The following is a 16,069-nucleotide window of genomic DNA, read 5'->3' as shown; positions in this document are numbered from 1 at the left end:
CTTAGCTTCATCACTGGAAGTGAGGCAGGACAGTAGCCTTACAGTGCCTTACAGTGTATTGCAAGGTCTGACATTGACCAAACTTGATATGCATGACCTTGGTGGGCTCTAGGTCAACTCCTGAAAAGGGGGTCAATGTCAGACCTTGCAATCAAAAGTTAGGGGCGCACTGAAATTATGGCAAGGGTTATTAGCCCCCTAACTTTTGATTGCAAAGTCTGACATTGACCCCCTTTTCAGGAGTTGACCTAGAGCCCACCAAGGTCATGCATATCAAGTTTGGTCAATGTCAGACCTTGCAATACACTGTAAGGCACTGTAAGGCTACTGTCCTGCCTCACTTCCAGTGATGAAGCTAAGCTATGCTAACGGAGCATCTATTCCCAAAGCTAAAATGCACGCACAGAGACAAAAAAGGTATGCATCTTCTTGTCTAACTCCAGGGAAGATGTTAAATAAGCTAATTTCCCAAAATAGTGGAGTTATCCTTTAAAGGGGCTGTAACTGAGGGGTACAATTCCCTGACTGTATTGATAAGTATGGTATCATTAAACCACTACCGCTTTATGTACTTTAATTACTGGCCATACAGTACATGATATATAAATATGATGAACACTTCCCACATTGAATCGGTTCCACACAAAGGTATAATCAAGTATTTATTGCAGCAAAAGGTACATAATATACTTCTCTTATTATACTTTGGATGCGCTTATAAGGCAAAGGAATGTGCGTAGGCAAATCAATAATGAATGTCCATTATCTGGTTACGCAGGAGGTAATTATACAACCTGAATCTTAGGGAATTATATCTATGGTACACTAGTAATATATAGCGGGAGATACTGGAAGGGTCCCCCTGGTTGTAAGCCAGCAGGGGTAGAGGATCTGTCGGTAGTAGAGAGTCTGGTCAACGATGACTAAGGAGACTCCAAGTACAGGAGACGGTGCAATAGCCTCTTGATCCACAGACGAATACAGCTGTTCTCCGTAGACTGTAGCTCCACAGTGAAGAAAGCTAGCCGGCCTCAGGCTCTCTGAGGCGCGGACTCGACTGGTCTCCTCACAGGGTAAATCCAACACGTGTAGGCGTCGGCGATTCTCCGCTCCATAAATCACAGGACCAAAGCAAATATAATCCAGCCGCAAAGGGCTATGTAGTCGTCGGGTAGATTAATCCAGTGTACATGTCCACACGGTTCTCGTCTAGGTCTCCTCGGGTGAAAGCGCCATGAATGCAGCCCAGCCTGGATAAGCACTCTAGCTGGTACGAGGAAGCGTTGGTGATGCTGGTCACTGTAGAACTTTAGCCGCACGATACACTATACACTAATAGACTATTACTGACTTAATAGAAATATGTCGCACTCGACGGTATAGCGCCAAACTCTGACAATTCAGTTATTAATTCGCACGCGGTCTCAATGCTCTATTTGGGGCCAAACAGGCCATACTTCACCGCACGTTGTATCGTGGGTGAGGCTTCAACTTATTAGGTAACTCTACTTCTGTATTCACCTGCGCCATATTTATATGCACGGCGAACAAACTAGTGCCAACCTCATTTCTGTCTCGTTATCCCTGGGCAAGGCCGGGCATGCACAGACATGTCTTGACGGTGACTTTGAACCTGACTCCGGAGGCATGGCTCTGGCGCCTGTGGACCGCTGTCCAATAGGAGAATGAAATATTATGGTCTGGGCTAAAGGGATATTCCGTGTATATGTACAAGGAATATACAAGGGATATCAAACGATATACAAATACTATGCAATATATATCAATCAATAAATATATATATTCGGTTTAATCTGATCCTTTGTTACAGCCGCCTCCTAATTAGTCCCACCTAATTAGCTAAGCAGAGACAGATTAACCGCACTGTCCACTACTCAATGTCTGTTGTGAGGGGTCGGGCAGTTCACAAAGTCATGGGGTCATGGTCGTCATCGATAGTATCGGGGAGCCTTGGCAGTTCTATTAGCCTCGCCACGGGTCGGGTGTAGATCCGTCCTTGGACGAGCACTTCGGCTGCTCGGACCTTTCCGTCGGCACCGGTGATCACTTTGCTTACGCGGCCAGCCAGCCACATAGCTCGGGGTAGTGACTGGTCGATAATCATGACGACTGTTCCTTCTGTCAAATTGTCTCTCTCTTTCACCCATTTCTGGCGGGTCTGTAGAGACGGTAGATAGTGGAGTAGGAAGCTGTTCCAAAACTTGTCAGCCAATACTTGACTGTACCTCCACATTCTTCGGCCGTTCGCTTCTTCAGGCCTGTACATTGTCTGTGGTAGCGCGGGGTCCAGCCGCCCCATCAAGAGTGTGTTGGGGGTGACTGGGTCGACATCTGCTACATCACTTGAGACGTAACCGAGGGGCTTTGAGTTCAATACTCCCTCGATCTCCGTGAGGACTGTCATTAGGACTTCTTCCGCCACGGTCTGGGCCCCAAGCACGGCGTACAGGGCTGTCTTTATTGAACGTACTTCTCGTTCCCAAGTTCCACCGAAGTGAGGTGCGTTCGGGGGATTAAACTGGAAGTCAATCTGGGATGGAGCGAGGTGGGTCTTAAGTTCTGGGCCCATAGCTTGGAAGCTCTCTCTCAGCTCTCTTTCTCCGCCTTTGAAGTTTGTCCCGTGATCAGACAATAATATAGACGGTTTGCCTTTCCGCGATGTGAATCTTCGGAAGGCCATAAGGAATGAGTCTGTGCTCATGGTTGGAAGGAGTTCTATATGCATCGCTCGGGTGGTCATGCATTTGAATACAATACCCCACCGCTTCTCGGTTCCTCTTCCTTTCTTTATATACCGCGGGCCGAAACAGTCCATACCGGTGGAGTGAAAAGGCTTGTCGCCGAGTCGGAGGCGACAGGGAGGTAGGTCAGCCATCCGGGGTATACTGGGCTGCGCTCGCCACTTACGACAGTCTAGACAGGTTCGCTGGAAGCGCCGCACTGCTTCTCTCCCTTGCAGTATCCAATAACGACGTCTGATCTCCGCGAAGACTCTCTCTGCCCCGGCGTGATGCACATCCTCGTCATATTTCTTTATGATCAGCTCTGTGACCTTGTGTCGGCTGTTTAAGACTATCGGGTACTTGACGTCATCCGGTAAGTCTGGAGCTCTCCACAGACGACCACCCACTCTGATGAGACCATGGGCGTCGCTCTCTGGGGCTAGGTGGAGCAGTCTGCTGTCTGATGGGACGGGCTTTGCTCCCTGTAGACAGTCTAGCTCATCGGGGAACGAGTCTCTCTGGGCTCATTGTAGTAGAAGAAGTTCTGCTTCTTCGTAGTCAGCTGCTGTAATGTCAGTAGTGAGCTGAACCTCTGGGTGGTGCCACAGGAATGTCTTTAGCTGCGCACTCTCTAGGGTGAGGCAATCGTCTATGTCGGGGTCTGTGGAGACGAGTGTGTTCAATCCACAGAACATAGATTTCTTGTTTTCGGCCTCCTCTTTACTCGCTTCCCGTGGGGTGGGTGTAGGCCACTCTTCTTCCGGGAGCTTGAGGAACTCTGGCCCGTCACTGTATAGGTTGTGACGGGTGAGGTCATCCAGGGACATTCCCCGGGTGATGACGTCAGCTGGGTTGTGTTTTGTGTCCACATACCTCCAGCTTGCTACTTCTGTTAAATCTTGAATCTCTGTGACTCTGACTCCCACGAAGACCTTGTATCTGCACGAATCAGACCGGATCCATGTGAGTACTGTCGTGGAATCTGACCACAAGATTGTTCTTTGCACCGGAATGGTGAGTTCACGTTGGATTAACGTGGCGAGTTGCGCTCCTGCTAGGGCTGCGCAGAGCTCTAGACGCGGGATAGATTGTTGCTTTCGTGGGGCTATTCTTGAGCAAGCCAGGATGAAAGCAGTATGTATTTCTCCTCCCTCCTCTCGGGCACGCAAGTAGGCCACCGAACCGTAGGCTACTTCGGAGGCGTCGCTGAAGACGTGCAGGTCCATCTGGCACGTCTCCGGCCTCACTGTGGGTGGGAAGTAGCTGCGGCGTATGTTGACACCTGGGAGTGAGCTGAGTTCCGTCTCCCACTCTCTCCATGTGGATGCAAGGTGTTCGGGTATGGGGTCGTCCCAGCCCTGGTCCTTGTCCCATAACGCTCTTACAATCATCTTTGCCCTGGTGGTGTAAGGTAGAATACATCCCAACGGGTCATATTGTCTGGCGAGTGTTCTGTATACACTCCGTCTGGTGGTCGGTAGTGCAGTCGACCTTCCCTGCTCCTTGGTCAGGGGTGTGTGTTTATAATGGAGCGAGTCTGTTTTGAAGCGCCAGACTAGTCCTAATGTCATTTCTTGGGCTTCTCCTGGGATGGTCGCCATCCAGGTCTCGCTGCTTGCTGCCTTGTCCTCGGGGGAGAGGCTGCGCAATACTTGCGGGTCGCTGCTGGCCCACTGCCTGAGATCAAAGCCGCCTTTGATCAGGGAGGCGCAGAGCTTGAGTAGAAGGGCCTCGGCTTCTTCTGGCGTCGAGACGCTTTGCAGACAGTTGTCCACGTAGAAACTATTTCCTACACTTTGTCGGACCTCTTCATCAGCTGCTGGGTCCTCTGCGACGTGCTTTTGCAGTGCAAACGTAGCACAGCATGGGCTGCATGTGGTTCCGAAAGGGAGGACTTCCCATTGATAGATGGCTGGTTGCTCATCCCCGATCCTCTCTCTCCATAGGAACCGCAGCAGGGGCTTGTCCTCCTCCACTAGTCTCACCTGCAGGAACATCCCTTTGATGTCGCCGCTGATGGCCACCTTGTCTTGGCGGAAACGTAGTAACACGCCTAGTAGAGAGGGGCCGAGTGTTGGGCCGGGCAAGAGCTCTTTATTCAGATTTTGTGATCCGATCTGGTAGCTGCAGTTGAACACAATACGATCCTTGCCGTTGTGGTGGACTTTGTGGTGCGGCACGTACCATGATTCGGTCGTCTGATCGGCCTCTTTAATTTCAATTTTCGTTATGTGTCCCGCTGTGATTAGCTTGTTAATCTCAGCGCGGTACACCGTCTCTTGAGCGGGGTCTCTGGCTAGGCGCCGCTCTGTGTTCAATAGATACCGCTCCGTCGCTTCTTTTGGGGCGTGGAAGGTAGGCATACCCTCTCGCCTCAGGAGTGGAGTTGCGTATCTCATCACTCCGTTGACTTTGACTCTCTTTGTCCCCTGCTCGAGGAGTGCTATAGCGTAAATGTCTTCCTTGGAACGAATGTCTTTCTTTTCGTTCTTAAAGGGCATTGTCTCTAGTGTCCATAGCCTCTCGACATGCTGTAGGAGGGTGGTGTCTTCTTCTGTCACTCTGGAGTGGAGGCAGCTAGTGGCTGCTGTTCGGTTAAGAGACTTAGCGAGGGGGCCTTGTAATGTCCATCCTAGGCGGGTCTCGACTGCTGCAGGACAGCCTCTGGGCCCTGTGTGGACCCGGTCAATCGGGACGATGAGGTCTACATGGTCGGAGCCTATCAGCAGGGTCGGGGTGGCACCGTCTATGAGCGGTATAGGTAGTTGACTAGGGATGGGTATCGTTAGGATTTTATCGATACTACTACTCCTATCGATACTGCTTAACGGTTCGGTACTTTATCGATACTCTTATCGGTTCTTTTTGATAATTTTTTTATGATTTTTATATTTGCAGTTGAGAGCATTGGTCATCTCCCTACAGTAAAGATTAGAAATGATTGAATTATTGTAAATTTGTGTGGAGTGGTGGGAATAGCTGCTTCAATAATAACTTATAACAACAACAGACAAGTTAGACAACTATGTATACAAAAAAAACGATATACACTGATTGATTAGTTGTTACCTAAAGTCCTTGGACTCCACTGTAGAGAACGGGTGCAGGCCTTTGACAACAAACTTTGTCACAGCCCTGTGACACTCGTTCACCCTATCCTCTGTCATCTTTCCTCTAGCTGCTAGGGAGAAAGGACTTTGGGTGGTGGAGGTAGAGGGAGGATGTGTGGTGGGCTCACTGGGACACATTGGTGGCTGACCTCAGCTTGACGATCTATAAAAAGTTTTTAGATTGTAGTATTTGTAGCTAAACAATTATTTTGTTTATTAGCCTATTTGTAATAATTCGTTATTAGCCTAGGAAACTCCGTATCTTGGCTTACCGGCTGCAGTGGACGTGGATGCAGATGGACCACTGCGCGCAAGGCAGTCGAATACGGCGCATTTCTGCAAACTAATATAGTGTTTTGCCAACAAATGTTTTGATAGATTGCTCGTATTGCCACCCTTACTGGCAAATGTTTTGTTGCACTTGTGAACGCTTCGCTCTATCCGCCATCACGACTCAGTCCATGCAGAGCTGTCTGTGTCTGTGTGCAGCGCGCGTCAGCACGGAGACAGCGCTGAGATGCTTCCAGCTGCAGCACATCAGGTGTGCGGGGCTTGTATGTGCGGGGCTTGTAAGCGCTGCGGTCTGACGTGCTGCAGCTGCATACTATTGACAGCGCTTTCATTAAGGAGTACCCGTATGTATGTGTAGCGCGACTCGCGAGGAGTGTGTAATAATGACTCGCTGCGACTCGCTTCTCGTGCAGAGACAGAGAGAGGAGAGATCGTTCGCAACTTTTAAATAATAATAATAATAATTTCTCTAGAGTATCGATAGCAGTACCGAGGACGTCGGAGCTTATAAATACTCCGGTATTTTCTAATATAGTACCGGTTCCCGTTTAAAACCGGGGTCCGGGGGGCATCCCTATAGTTGACGCAGGTGCACATATTTATCCATCAGCTTGGCGATGGGGTAGGTGTACTGCGACAGGCCTATTTCTTGGCTGGTGAAAGCATTAGTAATCCTATACCGTCTCTCTGGCTGCCCGCTTGCTGCGATAGTGAAGGAGACATTCTCGCCCTTTATCGTCTTTAGATCTCTTCTTATTGTCCGAATCGTCATCTGGTTTTCGCTCCCCCGCAGCCCCAGCTGGGCCGCAGCGGACGCGAGGAGAAGGGTCTTCTCTGACCCGTCGTCAAGGACGGCGTAAGTGTCCATGACCTTATCTTGGTAACTCAGTGTTACGCGGACCACCTTTAAGAGCACCCGGGCGCCCCCGCTGCTGGCGGGGTCAATGTACATAACACTTGCCTTTGTGCTGCTTGAGGGTGCAGGCTTTCTTCTGTTACTGTCGTGTAGGACATCTAGGTGGGCTCCGTCACACCGACTACACCTCTTCTTTAAGCGGCAATCGGCTGCCATGTGACTGCGCGCACATCGGTAACAGCGTCGGTTGGACTTTATCCATTGACTCACCTCGTCGGCGGTCATCTTCTTGAATGTGTCACATTGTGACAACCAGTGTTCCTTTTCGCAGTACGGGCACACCATCTTCCACTTCTCTTTCATCGAGGGGGTACTGTGGTTCTTGCTGCTCGGTACTGATTCTGATTGGTGCATGACGGTCACCAATCTTCGGCCATCGTTTGCTCTCCTAGGTCCCTCTCTGGAGCTTGGGGTGCTCCGCATGAACGTATCCAACCGTAGGCTGTTGACTTCTCTCGCCAGGAAGTCGGCTAGGTCTAGGAGGGATGGCTCGGGACCGTTAGGATCACGGTGGTCTCTTTGCCGCCTGAAGCGCTCTTGTCGGGCGGGCGGAAGCTTCTCTAAAATCCTCTCGACATTAGAGTTTGCGTACAGTTCGTGCATACCCTTTTCTCTTTGCGCCCCCAGCATCCCTACCAGGGATTGTACCTTGATAGACAGGTCATCTAGTGAGCGATTGTCTGTGGCTGGGGGTAGGCGGTCAATATGCCTTATCTCTTGTATTACGTAGTCCCATATGCGTCCATATCTTTGGTCGAGTGCTGCTAGAGCCGCTGTGTATGGGGTAGTAGAGGTGGCATAGGCCAGCGCTATATTGTGCGCTCGGGGCACCTTGAGGTGCTTCAGTAGGATAGCATACTTGTACGGTTCATCAGCTACATCGGACATCATTGTCTCTAAGCACATTCGTAGCTCCGTGTACTGTGCTCTGTTCTCGTGGGTGAAGTCCGGAAACGTCGGTGTGCCAATGTATGATGCCATGGATGGCTGGCACATCGGTGAGCGTTGGAAGAGAGGCCTCCTAGGCGAGTCTCCTCTTACGCCTCTTGGTGGGCTGGTACCTGCTGGGTACCATGGCCCGTGTATCCAGGTGCTATTCCTCGGGGCTGGTCGTGCGTCAAGCTCACCCGTGAATTGAGTCGGGGGTCTGTAGCGCAGAGCCGCGGGGGTAGAGCCTGGGCTGTACTGGACCTCCTGGTCCTGTGGAGTACTGTGCTGTCTCGTTATCCCTGGGCAAGGCCGGGCATGCACAGACATGTCTTGACGGTGACTTTGAACCTGACTCCGGAGGCATGGCTCTGGCGCCTGTGGACCGCTGTCCAATAGGAGAATGAAATATTATGGTCTGGGCTAAAGGGATATTCCGTGTATATGTACAAGGAATATACAAGGGATATCAAACGATATACAAATACTATGCAATATATATCAATCAATAAATATATATATTCGGTTTAATCTGATCCTTTGTTACAGGGGCCATAAGCGATATTGGTATTTCAGCTTAAACTCCAGTCAAACTAGGCATTGTAGATTGAATATGAATTAAGATCCAGCAATTGCATATGCTATTTCTCGCCTAAAATGTTGTCAGAAACATATTTTAGTGAACCGTTTAGGTGGAAAAAGAGAAGGTTTACGAGCAAGCCACCGCGTTTCTGTTTACTGCAGAGTGGAGGGACTGGGAGACCCCACCACTTTATCAGTGGTGGTGGTCGGAATATAGAGCTGTTTACCACTTACTTTAACGAAATAAATATCACTTACAGCACCTTTCCATCTATGCTAATCTGTCTGTCTGTCTGTCTGTTTGTCTGTCTGTCTGTCTGTCTGTCTGTCTGTCTGTCTGTCTGTCTGTCTGTCTGTCTGTCTGTCTGTCTGTCTGTCTGTCTGTCTGTCTGTCTGTCTGTCTGTCTGTCTGTCTGTCTGTCTGTCTGTCTGTCTGTCTGTCTGTCTGTCTGTCTGTCTGTCTGTCTGTCTATCCATCTATCCATCTAGATGTAGCAGTACTGTCTATCTGTATGTCATGTTATGATGAATTGAAAATGGGGGACCCTGATGTGAACAAGATGAAAGTCTTTCTCTGGTCTGCATCCCCTTAACAATTGTGTGTATTGAGCTGTACGGTATTGTACCCATTCTGCAATCTGTTAATACAATTTTCAATCAATCAATCAATCAGGATGAAGAGGATGATGACTACCCTAAGAAGAGGTGGCCCATGGTGGACGCCTCGTACTATGGTGGCCGTGGTGTGGGGGGCATAAAGAGGATGGAGGTAGCCACGTAGTTCCTATCAGTGCTATACAGTGTGAGATGTTTCCAAAAAGAGATGCTGGGGAAAAGATAATACGGAAAAGGGGTCTACATAGCATTGGTTCTCAAACCTTGTCATGCCAAGGACCCCACACTGATATGTAACGGGTCACAGAGCTCCATTTCACTAGATTGACCCAGGGATCCCCATCTGAAAATATGTTTGTTGTTAGATATGATTTAGTCTATAATGCATAGGTGGGTAGAGAGAAACCTGTGATCAAAAGTCATTTGTATACATTCTGTCACTGCTGACTTCTAGTCAATTCAATATCAGTGGGATTAAACTGTTCCGCTGCACATCAGACCAGCAAATCTGGATCGACGATGACTGCTTACATTGTCTGAAACATTTGATTTGTTAGTGCATCAAGTGAAGCAATTACTTGGCTGCCATTGAGCGTTTGTACTATTGTGAAAAGTTACGTTTGATCTGTTTCAGGCTTCCTCAGTCTTCCCATTTAATATTATGTAGATTTATCTCTGGATGACCTCAAACTAAGAAATAATGACTAGTTTACTCCCTGAGTTGTTTTCCCCCAAAAAGAGATGTGGCGATCACAAATCAAAGTGGATGACGTGTTGCACCAGAGACAGACCGCTGTGAATACAACCAAAGCTCATCTGGAGCAGGGTTATTATACTTTTGTATTTGTCAGTACTTTTAATTAAAATTTAGTTTTAAATGTTTGTTTTCAGTTTAGTTTCCAGAGTGTGAGTTTCAGTATTCGTAATTTTTGTTAAATGTGAATATTTGTCAATATTTAAGAAGTCCAGAATAGGTTTTGTATAATGCAAACACAATGCACACACACTCATTTAGACATCCCAGTTTCAATAAATATAGGCATCCATGTCTCAAATTTGACAAAAAAAAACATATTATAAGTACACAATATAGTTTCAGTTTTGTTTTTGTTTCTAGTTTTTATTTAAATTTCTGTTAAGTTAAGAATTTCTTTACACTTTAGTTTCCGTGTTAGTTTTAGTTAACTATAACAACCTTGATCTGGTGAACCTGTTGTTGTTGTTGTTGTTGTTGTTGTTGTTGTTGTTGCCACCACCGGTACCACTACATATCATTGTGGTTCTGTGCAGGTCCACTGGGGAGACAGGGGTTCCACAGAGGAGGGGGCCAAACTGGAGAAGGCAAAAAATGCACGTGTCACGATGCCTGAACAAGAGTTTGAGTTTCCTCCAACACGCATGTACAACAACGGCATGTACAAACCCATCCGCGCTCAGAAGTGGTACTCTCCAATCAAGGTGCAGATGGCATTCTATTGATCTTTCTTTATTTTATGCTATATATCAAAGCACACATATTCCATGTGAGACACACATACAGTACAGTAGGACAAGAACAAATTCAATATACAGAACAGTTCAATATAAACACACTGTATGAGTAACGTAAGCTGATTAATATATCAACTACAAAATCAATTAAATGTGTCCTAATGACTCATAACAAGGTTGACCAGATGAATACTAGATTGGGTAATAATGGCATTAGACCATGTTTTCTAGGACAGTGCTTCTCAAACCTTTTCATGACAAGGACCCCCAAATAGACACATAATAGATCAGGAACCACCATTTGATCATATTGGGTTCCAAGGACACACATATGAATGAATGTCACTGAGGATATTTAATTAATGAAAAACCTTCCATTACCATGGCAGGACTTCTATTCAGCAACAACTATAGTCTATTTGGGTTTGATTCAGCTGGATACCTTTAATAGAAATGATGTAGAGTCGTCATGCTGCTCTGCGTGTCCAGGAAACAGTTAACAAGGTTCGTTTCGTAAAACACTAGTCAGCTGGAGGGAGGCTAATGAGAAGCAGATGGGGACTGAGCTAACCTCTGGATGGGAGATGTGAGGAGCTGCTCCTCCTTCCAGACGGAGACATTCTTTCCACTCCATCTGTCACTTCCTCTCTCCATACATTACTGGGGGACAGAGCCTCTCCTAGACCCAGACAGAGAACTGCACACAAACATCACTACTGGGGGACAGAGCCTCTCCTAGACCCAGACAGAGAACTGCACACAAACATCACATTCATTGGCACCCAACATCAAACATTTTGTCCTATAAGAAATCCTTAGAATTCTATATTCCAGCACTTGCAAATGAATAGCAAACCCCTCATTTCTGTTTTATTTTAATTTTAAAGATGCCACTTTTCAAACTGACTCACAATAGGTGCAACCTTCACTTGTTGTAACATGCCTGGCTGTGTGACGTTAACTTGTTAGCATTAAATAATTACACCAGGATAGCTTAGCTTATGAAAATACTATAGGCTTATGAGCATACGATGCCTGGTCATACGATTCTATATTCACTCAATATACATGTAGATTGACATATAGATTTATAAACTATTACTATTACTCGTTACTAGAGATGACAAGTTAGCGTTGTGCTGGATGGCAGGTAGACAGGAAGTGAAGTGAGTCACTGACTCAAATTAAACCTGTTGCTACATCAAGTACAAACAAGGAGCACCACTTAGTGAAACATGGCACTGCAACTAAATAATAACACAAAAATATAGTAATAATAATAATAATAACTTCGTTTTATATAATGCCTTTCATAAAATCCAAGGTCGCTTTACATAGGGGAAAAAAGCGTTGCAGAGTTATGCAGGGAGGGAGTTCCAGAGGGTGGGAGCTGCCACACTGAAAGCTCTGTCCCCAAAAGTCTGCAGTCTGGTTTGGGGAATGGAGAGCTTACCAGTGTCTGAGGATCGCAGGGACCTGAGTGTGGGGGGTGGAGGAGGTCAGTGAGGTACTGAGGTGCCAGAGCATGGAGGGACTTGTAAGTGAGCAGGAGGGTTTTGTAGGTGATGCAGGATTTGATGGGGAGCCAGTGGAGGTGGATAAGGGTGGGGGTGATGTGCTGCCAGGGTTTGGTGCGGGTGAGAACCCTGGCAGCTGAGTTTTGAACACACTGGAGCCTGTCCAGAGTTTAGCTTGGAACCCCGGACAGGACCCATTGCAGAAGTCCAGGCGGGAGGTGACGAAGGCATGGATGAGGGTGTCAGCTGTGGAGTCGGAAAGTGATGGTCGGAGTCTGGAGATGTTTCTGAGGTGATAGAAGGCGGATTTGGTGACAGAACTGACAGCAGTCCACAACTCTATATCTGCTTGTCCAACCCCAACCATCCAAGCAGTAGAAATCTCCAGATATATAACGTCCAGGAATGTCAAGGACCAATTGATTACCTTGAGATTCTCAGGCTCTTTCCATCTCATGGCAACAAGCTTTTTAGCTGCTGTAATGCCTGCCAGGATGATCCTTTTCTGTTGTATGGTTGTTGGTAATAAAGATACATCGTTTAGCAGTAATGTTTAGCAGTAATATAATAAACATAATCAAAATATTACAGATGCCTGAGAGTTTAGCTGTTATAGCTTTCCAAAAACGGGCCACTGGTGGGCACTCCCAGACCGTATGCATATACGTACCAGTGGCTCTTAGAGAACATAGCGTGCATCGGGAGTCGGCCACCAGCCCCATAGCAAACAGTTTCCTAGGTGTGAGATATGTCCTATGAATATCATTTAAATGAATTTGTCTGTGATTAGGGTTGCGAGAGGCTAATATAGCATTTGTTCAAACGTCGTCCCAGTCAAACTCAGGGTCTAACTCCGGGATGTCCCCTCGCTAATGTATCTAATGTTAGTCTTATATATGTGGATTTGATTAAACGTATATAGAAATCTGAGACAAACCCTCTTGTGGATGTTCTGTCACCGATAAGCCCGACAAAAGGGTGTGGGAACAACGCCTGGGCCCATGGTACACCGAGATCAGTTTTATTGTTGTTCAGTTTGAGGAGTTTAGATGACATCCAGGTTTTTATTTTGTGGAGGCAGTTGACAAGGAAGCGTGGTGGGAGCTGGGTGGACAGTTTGGTGGAGAGGTATAATTGTGTGTCGTCGGCGTAGGAGTGGAAACTGAGGCCATGGCGGCGGATGATCTGACTGAGGGGTAGCATGTAGATGGTGAACAGAATTGGGCCAAGTACAGAACCTTTGGGGATGCCTTGGTTGACTGGGGCCGGGGTGGAACTGGAATCACCGATGGTGAGGTAGGATTGAAACCAGGAGAGTGCTGAGCCAGTGATGCCAAGGTGGTCGGATAGGCGGTTAAGGAGGATGGAATGGGAAACTGTATCGAAGGCTGCAGAAAGCTCCAGGATGATGAGGATTTGGCCAGAGTCAGCTGCAAGGGGGAGGTCATTGGTAATTTTGATGAGGGCGGTCTCTGTGCTCTGAACATTGGTGTTGTCCTCGACGACCAGTTGAACTTCTCTGCTCACATCACAGCGACAACCAGAACCTGCAGATTCCTCCTGAGCAACGTCAGAAGGATCCGCCCCTTCCTGACAAAAGAAGCCACCCAACTCCTCGTCCAATCAACAGTCATCTCCCGCCTCAACTACTGCAACGCACTGCTCGCTGGCCTCCCGGCCACTGCCACCAAGCCTCTTCAACTCATTCAGAACGCAGCGGCCCGCCTGATCTCAAACCTACCGAAGTTGGCCCATGTCACCCCACTTCTTAGGGACCTGCACTGGCTCCCCATTGCTGCACGTATCCGCTTCAAGGCCCTCGACCTAGCATACCGTGCGGCAAAGGGAACCGCTCCCGCCTACCTCCGGTCAATGGTCTCTAACTACACACCCTCAAGACCCCTACGCTCTGCATCTTCTGGCCGCCTCAGACCTACTCCTATCCAAGCTCCGGGATGGTCATCAAAGAGAAGTCGCCTATTCTCAGTCCTTGCCCCACAATGGTGGAATGAACTACCCACCCCAGTTAGGACAGCCGAAACCCGTCCAATCTTTCGCCGTCGACTAAAGACGCACTTCAACCATTATCTGAAATAATGAAAAAAATAAAAAGTACTGTCATGCACTTGTCCTAATAAACTAACCTACACTGTAACATGCGACACTTTGATGAACATTGTTACTCAGCTGATAGAGTTGTACCCTTCCTGATGACTTGTCGTACAGAACTTGTAAGTCGCTTTGGATAAAAGCGTCAGCTAAATGACTAAATGTAAATGTAAATGATGTGCTGTGGTGTGTTCTGAAGCCAGATTGAAAAGGCTCATAGAGCTCATGGTTGGACATATATTGATGGAGTTGGGCGGCCACTGCTCTGTCCAAGATTTTACTAAGGAAAGGAAGGTTGGAGATCGGGTGGTAGTTGTTGAGCTCGTCTGGGTCGAGACTGGGCTTCTTGAGGATGGGAGTGACGAAGGCTGTTTTGAAGCAGGAGGGGACGAGACCAGATAAGTGAGGAGTTGATAATGTTGCCCATGGTGGGGCAGAGAGCCAGGTTTGACTTGTAGATGGGAAATATCATAGAACATGAATTTGCTCTAAGCATCTGTCAAGGCTGAGTTGTAGATGAAAAATACAACTTTTCCAACTGTTATAACATCGCAACTCAAAATACAGATCAATATTTCGCTATCTAGCAAACATTACATGTGTAAACCAAAAATCTAAAAGCATCAAGCATTAATAAAAACTCTAAAGTCTCTAAAATGTCTCCAATCCCATGGTTTGACTTTCAGTGGTAGGATAACCTGTTTATTTACAGACAACATTTAGAGGGAAGCAGGAGGCTTTCAGACAAAGAGTCAATGGTGTCCTGGCTCACCCAAGGTCAATATGGCCTGAGACCTGGCATGTCTTCCCCTTCTTTCACCTTCTGATCTCCTCTCATTCACTATCCTGTCCAATAAAGCAGAAAAGACGTGTAACATCTTCAAGAGTAAGAAGAGAGCTAGACAGGCAAAGACAGTCAGAGAGACAGACAGAAAGAAAGGCAGATGGACAGACATATACAGAAAGACAGGCATTCAGAAAGACAGATGTCTCAACAAGCAGACATGGCTGCCAGTTCAATGACCACCATAAGAAGGTGAGAGAACGAACGCAGAAGGAGCGATGAGAAAGGTGTCTCTCGTTAGGTCTTGGGGAAAAGCAGTTTTTCTGAACTAAATATATTTTAAGATAGTCGAATTTCTTAATATCACCCATAAATTAATGGACAATTATCATCGTTATTGGCAGAAGATATATTTATTTACATCATATGAAATTACTGTGGCACCTACAGCAAGATCCGATTGCTAATGACAGCTGAAATTGGGCTTTCTCTGAGCAGATACGAGAATATTGACGTGGAAGTGAGAGTAGGCCAGTCCCATGATGTTTAATGGCCTTATGTCAGAGAAAGCCCATTAAATAATTGCCACAATCAGTATTACTTACACTTAGGGATGCACCGAAAATTCGGCTACCGAAAATTATCGGCCGAAAATGGTTAAAACGGCTCTTTCGGCTTTCGGCCGAAAGGGTTTTAGCACCGAAAATATATGACCGAAAGTCAAATAATGTGTTGTTGTGATGACGTCATCAAAACGCGACTACAGACATACCGGTAGCATGCACAACGTGTAACGTGAGCAGCTTGGCAGCTCTTCCTGCATTCTACAGCCTGTGATAACTAACTCCTCTTGGGAGTAGGGATGCCCCCCGAAACCCGGTTCTAAACTAAATTAGAAAAAACCGGAGTATTGATCAGCTCCGACGTTAACGGTACTGCTATCAGTAGTCTAGGAGCGGATTAGCTACGGAGCTAACAGTGTA

At 47.1% G+C, this 16,069-nt stretch overlaps 1 protein-coding gene across 1 annotated transcript in view; it reads left to right on the top strand.

Moving 5' to 3' along the window:
* Nucleotides 1-16,069, top strand: part of LOC311237121 (anthrax toxin receptor 1-like) — a gene marked incomplete at both ends in the record, with an annotated part of 163,103 nt that overhangs the window by 122,262 nt on the left and 24,772 nt on the right. The window contains 2 exons of the mRNA XM_084324927.1: nucleotides 9,244-9,339; nucleotides 10,476-10,643. Coding sequence (XP_084181053.1) covers nucleotides 9,244-9,339; nucleotides 10,476-10,643 — 264 coding nt within the window. The remainder of the gene's footprint in view (nucleotides 1-9,243; nucleotides 9,340-10,475; nucleotides 10,644-16,069) is intronic.

Source organism: Notolepis coatsorum (genome assembly GCF_963971535.1).
Source record: "Notolepis coatsorum genome assembly, chromosome: 11".
In the NCBI taxonomy this organism is placed as follows: domain Eukaryota; kingdom Metazoa; phylum Chordata; class Actinopteri; order Aulopiformes; family Paralepididae; genus Notolepis; species Notolepis coatsorum.
This window is presented reverse-complemented; position numbering and strand designations above follow the sequence as displayed.